Raw genomic sequence first — 14,061 nt, forward strand, 5'->3', positions numbered from 1 at the left:
GTTTAGTTTCTAATTGTATTATTAATGTTTCGTTTTCGGAATCAGGGAAAGATGCATACCTTGATAACTTATCCTCAATATAGATTTCCAAAAGTGTTAAAAATACTGGATACCTATACCAGGGTTGATTTTGGTCTGTTAGTAGGCTTCCTAAGTAGTGTTCTGGTGATAACCAAATTTAAAAATTTCAGCTGAGTTGATTAATAGCAATAAAAGGCAGACAGGTTGTTGTCCCTGATTCTTGAGGCTTACAAAACCTTTGGTAGGATCACAATAGGTCTACATCCAGTTTAAGACTGGAGGGAAGTTCTGTGACAAGTTAATGTCCCTTACGAGAATCAGAACTAACTGCCATTCTTATTATATCAAATGGTATCTTCTTTCCTGAGGGGCCTTACTAATTTCAATAACATAGTTCTCTGCATTGCAAATAACGTTGCAATTCCACAAAAACTTTCCTTAGCATTGAAGCTGGAGGGGTTCTTTCCATTTCTAATAATGTTGGAAAATTAGTGTAGCAGACTGTCTTAAGAGGGCATTTGTTAAGTTGGGAATCAGGTTGCTTCTGGTTTAGGAGGAGAGGCTTTCTGATTTGTTGCAAAATTTCTAGGTGAGGTCTGTGTGGGCTTTACTTTTGAGTCATGGCTGAGGATGTTAAAACTGTGGTCAAGCTAAGGGTACTTCCTGCTGTGTTTCTGATCCTTTTAGTACTGACTGATGGTTGGCTTGACTGTGCTCTGAGAGTACTTGTCAGCATAGGGAATTGCTAATGGGGATAAGATCATCATGATTCATCCCTTCCTACCCAGTTTTCCTGCTCAGAGGATGTAACATTTCTTGGTTGAATGGTTTTCCATGTCTTGAATGTTACTGTTCAGGCAGTCAGTTCTGATTATGGGCTTCTGAGAACAGCCCTTAGTGGGGTTGGCAAGAGGCTGAAAGCAGGGCCCTCTCAGTACTAAGGTACCAAGCAAAAGCAGCTGCCAGAAATTTAATGGTGGGTAGGCTGACAAGAAAATCCTAGTTATGGAAAAGGGACTAATAAAGAATGGTTTGAATGTTTTCATAAAGCACCCATTTTCAGTGATGATGAATTCTTGGTACAGTTCGCTGAGAATTTCACAGAACCACCAAATCACAGAAGATTTGAGGCTGGAAGGCACCTCTGGAGATCATTCAGTCCAACCTCCCTCCGTCCAATGGCAGGTCAACCATATCAGGTTGGTCTGGACCATGTCCAGTCCAATTTTAAATACTTGCAAGGATGAAGACTCTGCGACCTCTCTGGGCAGTTGGTCCCGGTGCTTGACCACCCTAGCCAGTAAAAAAAGGTTTTTTCTGATGTTTAAACATAAATTCTTGCATTTAGTTTGTGTCCATTGCTTTTCATCCTTTCGCTAGTCACTACTGAGTGACTGAGAAGGTCAGAGTCTGGCTATGTCTTCTTTACTCCCCCTCATCAGGTATTTATACACATTGCTATGATCTCTGCTGAGCTTTCTCCTCTTGAGAGTAAACAGACCCAGCTCTTTCAGATAGATGGTTGTATGACAGATGCTTTGTTCCTGTTACCATCTTTGTGGTGCTTCAGTGGACTTTCTCCAGTATATCTATGTCTTTCTTGTGCTGGGGAGCCCAGAACTGGAGCCAGGAGACCAGATGTGATCTCACCACTGCTTAGTAGAGGGAATGGAGCTTCTCCCTCAACCGGCTAGTGATGCTCTCCCTAATGCAGTCCCAGGTGCTGTTGGTCTTTGCACAAAGGGAAAATGACTGGCTGATAGACAACATGGTGTCCACCAGGACCCCCATGTCCATCTCTGCCAAGCTGCTTTCCATATGGTTAGCCCCCAGCCTGACCCAGGGCATGGATTTATTCCTCCTCAAGTACCGGATTTGACATTTCCCTTTGCTGAACTTATTGAGTTTCTTGTCAGCCCATTTCTCTAGGCTGTTGAAGTGCCTGCGAGTAGCAGCAGACCCATCTACTGTATCAACCACTCCTCCCAGTTCTGTATGGCATGCAGACTTGCTGAGAGGGCACTCTGTCCCATCATCCAGGTCATTCATGAAGATGTCAAACAGTATCAGCCCTGGGATTGATCGCTCGTTACTGGCCTCCAGGTGGACTTTGTAGTGCTGATTACAACCCTGTGAGCCCAGCAGCTGAGCCAGCTTTCAGTCCACCTCAGTGTCTACTTTCCTAGCCTGGACTGCATCCGTTTGCCTGTGAGGATGTTATGGGAGATGGTGTTAAAAGCCTCCTTGTGAGGTGAAAGTGCATTAAATCCATGTAGCCCATATATCTTTGGTCAACATGGTAAAATGGAATAGAAGATAAGGAGTTTCTGAAATAATACATTTGCTGTGGAAGTGTAATTGGGCAGGTTAAATTCTGTGTCTTTTCTGATCTGAGTGCTGCAAACAGTTGGGGAATAACTTTTCTGGAAGAATTTCCATGAACTTTGGAGAACATATTCACCTGCTTCAAAAATAAGCTATCAGAGACTATCAAGAGCATGATACCTCTTTCCGTTTGATTATGCTATGCCAAAGGTTTTTTTCTATACCAATAAAAATATATTTATTCAAGACCAGTAAAAAGTAAGAGTTAGATCTGGTAGCATGTGTTGGGTTTTTTTAGTGGTTTTATACTGATGTTAGTGGGAAGGTAGAAACATGCTCTAAGATTTTTCTTGTTCTTTTTAATGACTAATTTTTTGCACTTTCAACTACCCTTGCGATTGAGGAGTTTTTTTGTTTTTAGAAGGCTGGAAGAAGTGATTTCCATTTTAATTGGCTGCACATTGTGCTGTTGGATATCCTGCATCTTCAGGGCATCCACCCACGCCCCATCACACCCCGCTGGCAATTTTGACATTTATTCTAGATGTGTTTCCTTTGGAAGTAATGACTTCCAGCATGATACAGATTTCAGCAAACTTGAGGATATTTTAAAAAGTACCTCTGACAAGGGAGTCTCTTGCACATAGACATGCTGCTGAATCACAGCATCCAAAGCTCAGAAAGGAGAAATTCTCCATTGCTTCGTTGTGAGCCAGATTGCATGATTGGTCTTTGTGCGTCTCCCGTCACTCTAAGATCTGGAGAATGAAGGGTGATAATTATTTACCAAAACTTCTGGTAGAAGCAGACCATAGCTTTTTTCCCCCTCTGTTGTTTCCCATGCTGGTTTATTATTAAGTCCAAGATATGAAACAGAGCAGATCCAGATAAGGAGCTGCCTTTTTGTGTCCCATCACACGTCTGCAAACTCCAGCTTTGAAGAGATTCTTCTGAATTTAGCAACAGCTTAGCAAAAATTTTGACAAATTCTTACTCTGTGTAGCACAGGGCCCTTTAAAAAATGTATCAATTTCTGAAGAACTGGCCAACAGTCTCTTGCAGATTTTTTTGGCTGCCTACTTGGAAAGTCAAGGTGTATGCCTGTTCAGTGTGCCCAAGACAGAATAAAATTATGAATAAATTGTAATAGAATAGGAGACATTTTAGAAACAACAGTTTCGATTGTGGCCTATTTCTCTATTTTCTCTGTTTATCTGTATTTCTCTATTTTTTTCTAGTTTCAAAACATCCTAGAGATGTTTCAAAAATAGAGAAATCAATTCTGCTAAGGGAAAAAGTACTTTTAAGAATCAAGACAGATGGAATTTTCCTCCACCGTCCACTCCTTAGATAACAAGTTTTCAGTTCTCTTTTAAAAATGCAGTAAGTACATTTACATTAGATGCCTGTTCTAGGATGGAGATTAAAAGTTTGACCAAAATACCACTTTTCAGATGTTAGCTTTGTTCTTTTATTCTCTGATGAAAACACTGTTCTGCAGGTATGGAAAGGAACAAATTGAATCGTACAAGGCTAAGAGGTTTTTTTTTTCCTCTTCACAGTTGAAAGCAATTATCTATGTGCAAAATATTAGTGTAGAAAAGTAGAATGGTCAAGCTGGTAGCCCATAAAATTACAGAGGCTACAAAGGTCCCTCAAAATCTAATTAATGCTCTCTCTTCAATTGGTAAATTTCTCCCAATTTGTTCTGAGAATAGGTTTTCCTGTCTGGAATTCTAGATCCAAAGATGGAAGAAACTTCTTCCAGAAGTTATGTTTAATTTCATGTTCTTTGTGTGTAGGTTTGCTCAGTGTGTAGCATTCTGATCTACACTACCAAGGAAAATTAAAAACCTGACAACCTACAAAACCCACTTCTTCATTAATTATTTTTCTTGGATATATTTAAGTTTCTTCTTCCCTTTCCTTTGAGTTCAGAGTCTAGAGCACGAATAACTTGTTGCAAGGGAAAAACTGCTCAGTTTGTGTAGCTCAAAATCAGGATTGAAGTGTTTTATTGATTTATTAGTAACACATAATTAACTGGCAATCATATATTAATGACACTTAATTAACTGGCAGACACTGAACTATAGATGCAGGATCCATATCAGATATACAACAGATGAACACTCACCAATTTCTATGCCATTTTGTATACCTGATTTGAAAAAGCCCCCAACCCTGCACCCAGACCCCCCTCTTTCAAACACACAGAGGTAAGCCCCCCCCCCCTTCAGGTGTGTTACAGACACTCTCTTCTCATGGCAATGCAGGTTCCCCTGTTACCTCACACCTCTTGTGACAGATGCAGGCACTGAAGCTTTAGGTGTTTATGTATATCCCAAGAGTACCATAGATGAGTGACCTCAGGAGAAGCCATAGATGATTTTGTGTGGTTATGTACACTTTCCAGCTCTTCCTTACCTGAGTGGTGGAAGGTGGAACTCTGAAAGTACCCCTGCTTTTCATGATGTAGATTTCTGGCTTAGTAACAGATTTTAATTGTTTGAATAAACCATTTAATCTTTTTCCTTTACCTTGTGGGAAAAACAGGAAGGTCTTTCCTTGGTGACAGCTTTCAAATCCCGTCCTTACTTCTATGCCTTCCAGTGAAGATACCCTGTTCTTACTGAGTAAACTGCAGGCGTCCCAGATTTAGCATCATCTTCTCTTGGCCATGACCATCAACACTGAGGTCTTACATTTTGACTGACTTAGGAAAGGGTTGTATTTCAGACAGCGTATGTATCATTTGTTCTCAAATACTGAATAAACGTTAAGGAAGTACAACTGGGCTGTTTTCTGCTGGAGAAGTTCATCAAGTTCTCAACTTCAGTATTGACCTCTGTTCAGCCTGCATTGGGACCAGCTAGTCATTCGTTTACTACCTCTGGAATGAGCGATATCTGTGCTTGAATGCTAGGGGAGAGATGTGAAGGAAGCACAACTGTATTATTAGGCATGATGTATACTGCTGGCATAGGTTTAAATGTCTTCCCTGACTTACTTTCCTCAAGTTGTGTGGTTACTAGAGCTACCACTTTTAAACTAGCTGGGTTCAGAGTGGTGCTAGGTTTTTAATTTCCAGACAGGCATAAAGATCTAATGTAGCATACAAAAGTGGTAGCAGGTCTATGGTTGAAATACAGAAATTGAAAAACACTGAAATTTGTTGTTGATGTAGATCAGATTGGATACTAAATTTAAACTGTGCTAGCTAAATGAGGCAGGAGAAGAGAAATATAAACTAAATATAAACCCCTTCCATCTGAAATACAAGAGAGATTTGGAGAACTACTTTTTGCACATGTGCTGGTGTGATTATGAGAAGAATAAGACTTCTTGCCCATGTTGCTGAGCCTTTATTAAATCTTGGTAGGCAAGAGGGTGCGTAATGACAAAAGCAGTAACTCTGTCTTGCTAAGTGTGGAATGTAAGTGATGGCTTTTTGAATATGATAGTGAGTAAAAATAACCCTGTTCAGGATAGCATATTTGATGAATGAGGCATGGTTCTTTTGAAAAAAATATTGTAGGGCCCTTAAAGATTTTATGGAAGTATAGCTGTGAAAATCCTAAGTGTACAGAGTAAGTAAGGTTCACAGGAATAGATACTATTTTTCATTAATCAGTTGGTGTAGTTGATGAAAGTGGGGGAAAAAAATGAAGTGCCTGAGTGTGGAAGCTAATATTTTGATCTTAAGTAGAAGTAGAAAAAAACCCAAATGAAGTATGGGTTGAAAACAAATGCCTTGAGCTTACACTTGGTTTTGCATTCTGCACTTCATCTGTGCCAGGGCCCTGAGTGCATCTCCTGTCTAGGATTTTAGTTTAGCAGAGTACAAGGTAATCTCCTTCACTGAGGGGAGCTGTTGGGAGAAAAGCTAGAAGGAAGGGCCTGGCGCTCCTTTCCTTTATAGCTGCTTTTAATCTGTTGCTTTACTGCCTGTGCTGGGTCACAGCTGTGTAAGCAGCTATGCCTGTGCCTGTCTTGTACCTTCTTGATCCTGACCTGGACCTGCTGGCTGGGCTTCCTGGCCTAGTCGTGGAACTGCCTTGTCACTACAGACTTGCTGTGTGATTCCTGGACTTCATCTGGCCCTGATCACTGTCTCTGGATCCAGTCCTGACCTGGATATGCCACTGAGCATTCCCTGTCCTCCTGACTTGCTGCTCTCACCTGTCTTGTTTTCACACTCATTTCCTAGCTTATCTTCCCTTGCAGAGCCAGCTGGCCCTTGCTGCTCTCTGACAATGTGAACCTAAAAGGCAAATTTATTAAACAGTTGTAACTTAGATGGGAAGACTACTTACCTTGTTTTTCCAGCCCTTCAGCAAGATTTTTGTGAATAATAAGCTGTGGAAAAGGTTGCTCACACAGGTTGTGCAATCTTCATGCTTGGAGGTTTTCAGAGCTTGGCTGGATAAAGTCCTGTGTTATTTATGTGGAGCTGGGTAAAACCACTTTGTTTTTCAGTCTTGTTTTGGTAGTTAGGATCTTTGTTTTATTTATTGCTTTGTGTAAATCGATGAAGAGAAGCAAAGCTAAAAATCCTCCAGTATTGTCAAACAGGTATGAAATTAATACATTTAGTCAGAATGCTACTTATTTGTCAGGATATTATTGCAAGCTGGAGAACCTCCTGATGAATTTTTCAACAAGGTTGAATGATTGATTGTTTTCTCCTAAGCTCTGAGTTGTCCACATCTCGTAACTCATCAGTCACTTCCCAGAAGTATACTATATCTTTGTCTACTTGCCCTTCAAATGTGGTGAGAATAGAAATAAATATCTTGGTTGTTTCTCTTAACTATAGCAGCTACTAAAATTTTTATGTTGCTGTAAATATTTCTTAAAATATTTTAGTTACCTTGGATGAAAGCTCATAAATGAACAAAAATTACATGTATTTTATTTATTAGTCTTGTGGTGTTTTGTTCCCATCTTTCAAGCACTGTATCTGCAGAAGAGGAGAAAGAAAATACAGTCTCAAAACCTTTAAGACTTGTTTATACTTTCTGGTATTTTCTGTCACTGGAGGAGAACAGAATAGGTTTGTATATTTTCAGAATTATTTATATCTAATTAATCTTGCCTTTAGGTAGAGAGATGGACTGAGTGACATTCTAAAGTGGCTTATAGCTTTCTTTTGTTATGACTTCAAAGCATTGTAGGATAATTTACATTGGAGAGGACCTCAGAAGGCCCACAGTTCAGTTCCGTTCTTAGAGCAGCGTCAGCTGTGAGGTCAGACCAGGTTGCTCAGGGTCTTGAAACCTCCAAGGATGGAGACAGCAGAACCTTTCTGGCCAACATTTTCCAATGACTTAATTTTTTCACCTTAAATTATTTGCTTCAAATAAATTAATTCCTCATTCTGTGCTTGTTTATAGAATTCCAGTTACTAGAAAGGCATACAATTATGTGAAGGGCTCAGTGGAAGTGTGGTAACAGTCTGCTGTGTTAAATCACTCATTAAACAAGCCAGAAGCATGCCAGTTTTATCTTGCACCTCAATACTACTCAGTTCAGTGAGAGTCACTGAGATACTGCAGGTAATAGCTCATATTCAGTGAGTGATGTGGTATCTGAAGTTTTCAGAAAAATCACTGCAGCTTTGAAGAGGGTTTTAGGTTGTTTTCATTACTGTCTATAGAGGGATTCTCCTCTGTTACTGTAGCAAATATGCTGGTTAGTTTCTCTAGTAGTGTTCTTATGTTTGTGCTTCACTGATGTACACCATGACGGATTATCATGGAATGTTTTTATGCAATAGTGCATTGTCTCCTGTCACTTTCTGCCCTTAGCACAATAAGCTATTGCACTGTTTGAAATACTTGAGTGATACTTTAAAATAAAAGCAGACACTCTGAATTGTCAGTTATTTATGTATTGTGTGGTGTATTAGAAGTTATAAGCTCTGAAAATTCAGTTCAAATATATGAATTAGTCTTGGAGAAAGATATCTAACGTGAAGAAAAACTGCTTCTTACTGCTCAGCAGGGCTCTTCCAATAGTAGCTGTGGAGCAATCCATGAGGCTCAGCAGATTCCTGGTGAGAGTGGGGTGTTTGGACACTTAACATCCAATGTGGTTGGAGTTGTAGGTGTGTGGATCCAAGTGTGCATCCTTGCTCTCCTTGTTCTACAGCTACATCACTTTAAACAAAGATAGCTGGAGTGAGCCCTGTGTGAAAGGAACCACGGGGAGTTGGGGAGAGGGTGGAAAGCACTGTTCCTTCCTCCTGGTTCCTTCCTCCCCCCTCACTACCTTCCAGATGAGAGTACATCATTTTGCCCTGTGTGCAGGACCAGTGACATGTAATCCCAGGTGCTGCATTAATTCTTGCTCCTCCTCGCGTGCAGTGGAATAGGGAGTTGCCTCGAGGTGCCAAGGATCAACCATGTGTACGTGCAGGTGGAGGAAACTGTGTGAAAGAGACCTGTCAGTTCTTCATGAGATGAGCAGGATTGCCTGATGTCTCAGTTTTTCTACTCTGCATGCATCATACAGAGGAGAAGGGGGGTAGAGAAAATAAGTAGATGTGGTGGGGAAAAGAGCTGTTGCTGTGGACAGGGATTGGGGGAAAAGAAGGCAGTTTCTCTCCCTACCTGTCCCTGTCAAACTTTTGCTTGTTGAGGAGCAGCACTGTGCCCTGCTCTCAAAATGCTGCACCTGACCTTTCTGCTCTTGCCATGTCCTCAGTCTATACCCCTTAAGCCTGAGGAGGAGCCTTATTTTACAGCTTTCTTTTCCAGTTTGGTCTTACAGGTTCTAGGGCACAGATATGCTTTTTCTTTAGCTGCTCGTCATTAGTTATTCTTTGCTCTGCTCCTGTCGTTGCTGAACATTACGCTAAATGCATAACAATGATTTATTACACTGGTGCAGTGTAACAATAATTTACTACAGTGGTGCATGGTGAAGGTCAAAATGAGGAAGACTGACAGTCATAAGTCAAGATTTTTCAGCTGTATGATGTCTTGGTAAAATCCATACCTTACTGCCCTCTTACAGCTTCAAGCTGCCCTTACGTTCTGGGGATATCTTCATGGTGGAATTCATGGGGCAGTGACTACTGATGAGCTCTTTATGGTTATGTCAACATGGATGGCTTTTTTCTCCTTAGATTTTGAAGCTGTTTCAGAAACAGAGTTTTTGCTGTCTCTGGTGCCTAGTTACTTATGTACCTGAAAAAGCTACCTATTTTTCATGCTGGTGGTTTGACCTTGGCTGGATGCCAGGTGCCCACCAAAGCCGCTCTGTCATTCCCCCTCCTCAGCTGGACAGAGGAGAGAAAATATAACGAAAGGCTTGTGGGTCGAGATAAAGACAGGGAGAGATCATTCACCAGTTACTGTCGCAGGCAAAACAGACTTGACTTGGGGAAAATTAATTTAATTTATTATCAACCAAATCAGAATAGGATAATGAGAAATGAAAACTAAATCATAAAACACCTTCCCCCACCCGTCCCTTCTTCCGAGGCTCAGCTTCACTCCCGAATTCTCTACCTCCACTCCAGCAGCACAGGGGGACAGGGAATGGGGATTGCAGTCAGTTCATCACATATTGTCTCTGCTGCTCCTTCCTCCTCACGGGGAGGACTCCTCACATGCTTCCCCTGCTCCAACGTGGAGTCCCTGCCACAGGAGACAGTCTCCACAAACTTCTCCAATGTGAGTCCTTTCCATGAGCTACAGTTCTTCACAAACTGCTCCAGTGTGGGTCCCTTCCATGGGGTCTCAAGTCCTGCCAGCAAACCTGCTCCAGCATGGGCTCATCTCTCCATGGGTCTACAGGTCCTGCCAGGAGCCTGCTGCAGCTTGGGCTCTCCATGGGGTCACAGTCTCCTTTGGGCACATCCACCTGCTCTGGCATGGGGTCCTCCATGGGCTGCAGGTGGATATCTGCTCCACCGTTAACCTCCATGGGCTGCAGCAGGACAGCCTGCCTCACCATGGTCTTCACCATGGGCTGCAGGGGAATCTCTGCTCCGGCAGCTGGAGCACCTCCTCCCCCTCCTTCTTCACTGACCTTGGTGTCTGCAGAGTTGTTTCTCTCACATATTCTCACTCCTCTCTCTGGCTGCAATTGCTGTTGTGCAGGGTTTTTTTTTTAGGTGGTATGAGTGTTGCTTATGGGCTCAGCCTTGGCCAGCGGTGGGTCCATCTTGGAGCCGGCTGGCATTGGCTCTATTGGACATAGGGGAAGCTTCTAGCAACTTCTCACAGCAGCCACCCCTGTAGCCCCCCTGCTACCAAAACCTTGCCACGCAAACCCAGTACACCCTGTGTGCTCTGGATTTCGTGGACAACCCAGACGTGTCTTTGATGATGGTACTTCCTTGCTGGGGTAACTTGCAGTTCAAGAAGACTGCAGTCACTAAGGTGAGAGAAGATCAGGTCAGAGGGAAGGGGGGAGCTGCCACTCCTTATATGCTCTGCTGGGACTGGGTCTGAGGCTATCGGTGGAGATGGCCCTTACATTTGGGTTGTTCTGGGATTCTGTTAGGGGGAAAGGAGAGTTTGATGGCTGTTAGAATACCAGTGCTGTAGAAACCTATCAGCTTCTCCAGGTATGGTAAGAATATCTGAGAGCTTTTGCGCTAGTCTGAGAAAACCTGTGACCTGATAAGCTAAGAAATATTCTGCCTTAATCACAGGGTGTTCGCTGCTTTGGGTATTTGAGTAAAGTTAAATACTTGAGCATTTTCAGTGGAAAATACTTCCTTCAATTCTATATTATCCCGTGTTATTTTGTGGTCTTAGTCACTGAGAAAGAAAACTAGGTAAAACATGCAAGTCTTGGACAGCTCTTGATACTTTCATTGCTGTATGTTCCTTGTGTTTTTCTCTTTCTAGGTTCTAAATGCCTTTTATTGATGATTCAGGCTATCTAGGCTGACTTTTGGTCTATTTCAATGCAATCTATTGTGGTATAAAGACTTGGGAAGAAGAAACCTCTCTGAATTTGCCTGTCTTAATCCGGTTACATGCAGCAACTTGTGTCATGGGGCAGGCAGGTGGGCGGTGTAGTGTTCCACTACAGCTCTAAATTAGAGCCCTGTTGTCTCTAAGGGCAAGAAATACTTATTTCCTGGTGTAATTTTAGGCAACAGGCCTAAAATCTTGGGTTTGAACCATGTGTGATGAAAAATGCATTATTTTTATTACTGTGACTGAAATTAGCAAGTGTAGCTGCTTGCTTTAAACTCTTTTTTGGATGGAGTTTATTAAACAACAGGCATGTTAATTTGCAGACAAAGTAAGACAAGCAAAAGATCATGCTTTTTATGCCTTCATTAGTCTGTGAATCCTAAATAGAAGCTCTTGTTTGGTAAGCTGCTTTTTTGAAATTCTGACATAAAGAATATGGCTGTACTATAAAGTGGCTTAAAGAGTAAGTCCTTAACTGGTGCAATAATTAATATTATCCTAATGTATTCTAAATGTTTCTTTGGAGATACTTGAATCTTTACTTTTTTATTTGTGTTTTCAGGGAAATTCAAATGGCATTGCTACTGTGGATGTTTCAGCAGGTTTTGTGGGACTAGAAAGCTATGTGGAGATACCAGCTATCTTTCTTACAGCATTTGCGACATATGCAGGACCTTTGCTTTGGGCCATTCATCTGCTGTGCTACTTGAGTTCTGAAGTTAGCAGGTAATCATGTTTTGAAATAAAGTAATGCTCCTCTATGTACTGCATATATAAACACTATCCATATAGTGGATCCATATACTTTTCAAACAAATAGTTTTGTTCACGTCATTTTTTTCCTTGGAAGTTAGTTTCCTATTAAGAAAATGCATGTTATTTTGTTGGTATGAGTTTGTATCACCACACTCTTCCAGTTTCATTTTCTCTGCAGAAGTTTTGCACTGGGAATATACATGTATGTTTTACTAATTTTGTTTCTTAATGAGTTCTCAGTTTGCTGTGCTAAATTACTTAAAATTTTATTACATTTTGTTGTAACAGCATGTCCTACCTAAAAACATTCTTCTTGGAACCTATTAAGTAGAAGACCTCAGAAGGACTTTTAAAAGTAATAGAATAGAATTCAAACTTAACTAACATGCTGTTCTTTGAATGTCTGTACTTGTTTGGCATAGTGACATACAACGTTTTATTTATAAAACAGATTTATTTTATTGTATGTTACTGGTTATTGCAGTCATTTGTAGCTAAAATATTTGTAGTTTGGGCTATCTTGTGTAGCAGATGGGTTAATGTAAAATGAATTAGTGCATTTGGAATTTTAAGAAGACATAGTTGGAAAATGCTTATGTAACTTAGAGTGTGCATGTAAAATCCAATTGGACTCTCTAATATTTCATTTAACTCATTATCCAGGGCGTTCAAACAGAGATGCAGTATGTTAACAAAGTGAGAGGAGTTGTAAATTCTGTATCGTGTAATATCAATGCACAAATGCAAAAACTTGATATATTTTCACAGAAATAACATTTGGCAGTGACAAAATTCTTACTATCCTAGAGTCTGGGATAGTACTTACTATCCCAGGACTCTGTTATCTGTGGAATTTAAAAGTACCTTTTTTTTTTTTTTTTTTAAACAGGGAAAAAAATGTTGCAGCAGGCTTGGCAGGTGGGATTTTAGACAGTATTTAGTTTATCACAACTCTTTGCCTTATGCATTGTCATCCTTCGCAAACCTCTGACTTCCCTTTATCTACAGAGTGTCATCTGGTCTCATCCTGTCAGTGCTTTTTGTTTTCTGGCTTCTCTCTTCTCTTTTTGCTTGTTTGTTTAGGGCTGTATCTACAGTGTGAACTTGTGTTGGCACGTGTGTGTTCATCAAAGGCGTAGGGAGATGGGATCCCCAGCTCACCAAGCTGCATAGACTAGTCTACTAGTTTTGAACCAAGAAGGACCTATTCTAACAGGCTAAATTCCTGCACAGTCATTGTGTCCATTGCTCTGTATTAACAAGCACCTTTGACAGGTAGAGTTATTATCACCTTATTCACTCATTTGCCTGTCTGCCCTATTGCTCTCTAAAGATGTCTAGCTCTCTCTACTTTATCGCAGTGGAATTATGCAGCCCAGTGCTGGGCCATTGTATTGCTCTAGTAATGTGCTCCTTAGTGTAGATTGAGACTCACTGTAGAACGTTACCTCTTAGTCTGAGGCCAGCTACCTTGAAGTCATCTTTGGTCTTATATAGATTGATACTGTCTAAGTACTGGTCTTTATGTATAATACCTCTGAAAATGAGCCTTTTCTCTGTTCATTCTGATGTTTTCTGCTTCAGGAGGAGTAGATGTGGAATACACTAATTATTGATGTCTGGATTGGTGTAACCACAGATACCCCTTTCCTGAATTTTCCTTACTACCTGGTGTCTTGGCACCAAACTCAGTTTTAACTCTCTAATGCTCCTCAGTTTAGCTTTAGTTACTGCTTTGCTCCATCAATATATCTTCCCAAGCTCTTCCAGTTTTCTCCATTCTTTCTCCACTCTTTTAAAAAGAGTTACCATGTACATATAAAAAACCCCGCCTCTTGTCTTCTAGTAAATATGTGACCCATGACCCTAGGTATTACTGACATTTTATTAATCTACTGTTTTTCCCAATTCCTTTACAACTCTGTCATGCTTTGTTTAAAATTGTGCTAGACAGTTTCACTGGTCACATCCATGTTCCTGTGTTGTTTTTTTTAGCAGTCCCACTTTCCATTCTTCA

General features: G+C 40.9%; 1 protein-coding gene across 1 annotated transcript in view; it reads left to right on the plus strand.

The window, feature by feature from the left end:
* Nucleotides 1-14,061, plus strand: part of PIGG (phosphatidylinositol glycan anchor biosynthesis class G (EMM blood group)) — a 100,800-nt gene that overhangs the window by 46,195 nt on the left and 40,544 nt on the right. The window contains exon 12 of the mRNA XM_072860016.1: nucleotides 11,851-12,014. Within this exon, the coding sequence (XP_072716117.1) occupies nucleotides 11,851-12,014 (164 nt within the window). The remainder of the gene's footprint in view (nucleotides 1-11,850; nucleotides 12,015-14,061) is intronic.

This window comes from Ciconia boyciana, chromosome 4 (genome assembly GCF_034638445.1).
Source record: "Ciconia boyciana chromosome 4, ASM3463844v1, whole genome shotgun sequence".
Taxonomy (NCBI): domain Eukaryota; kingdom Metazoa; phylum Chordata; class Aves; order Ciconiiformes; family Ciconiidae; genus Ciconia; species Ciconia boyciana.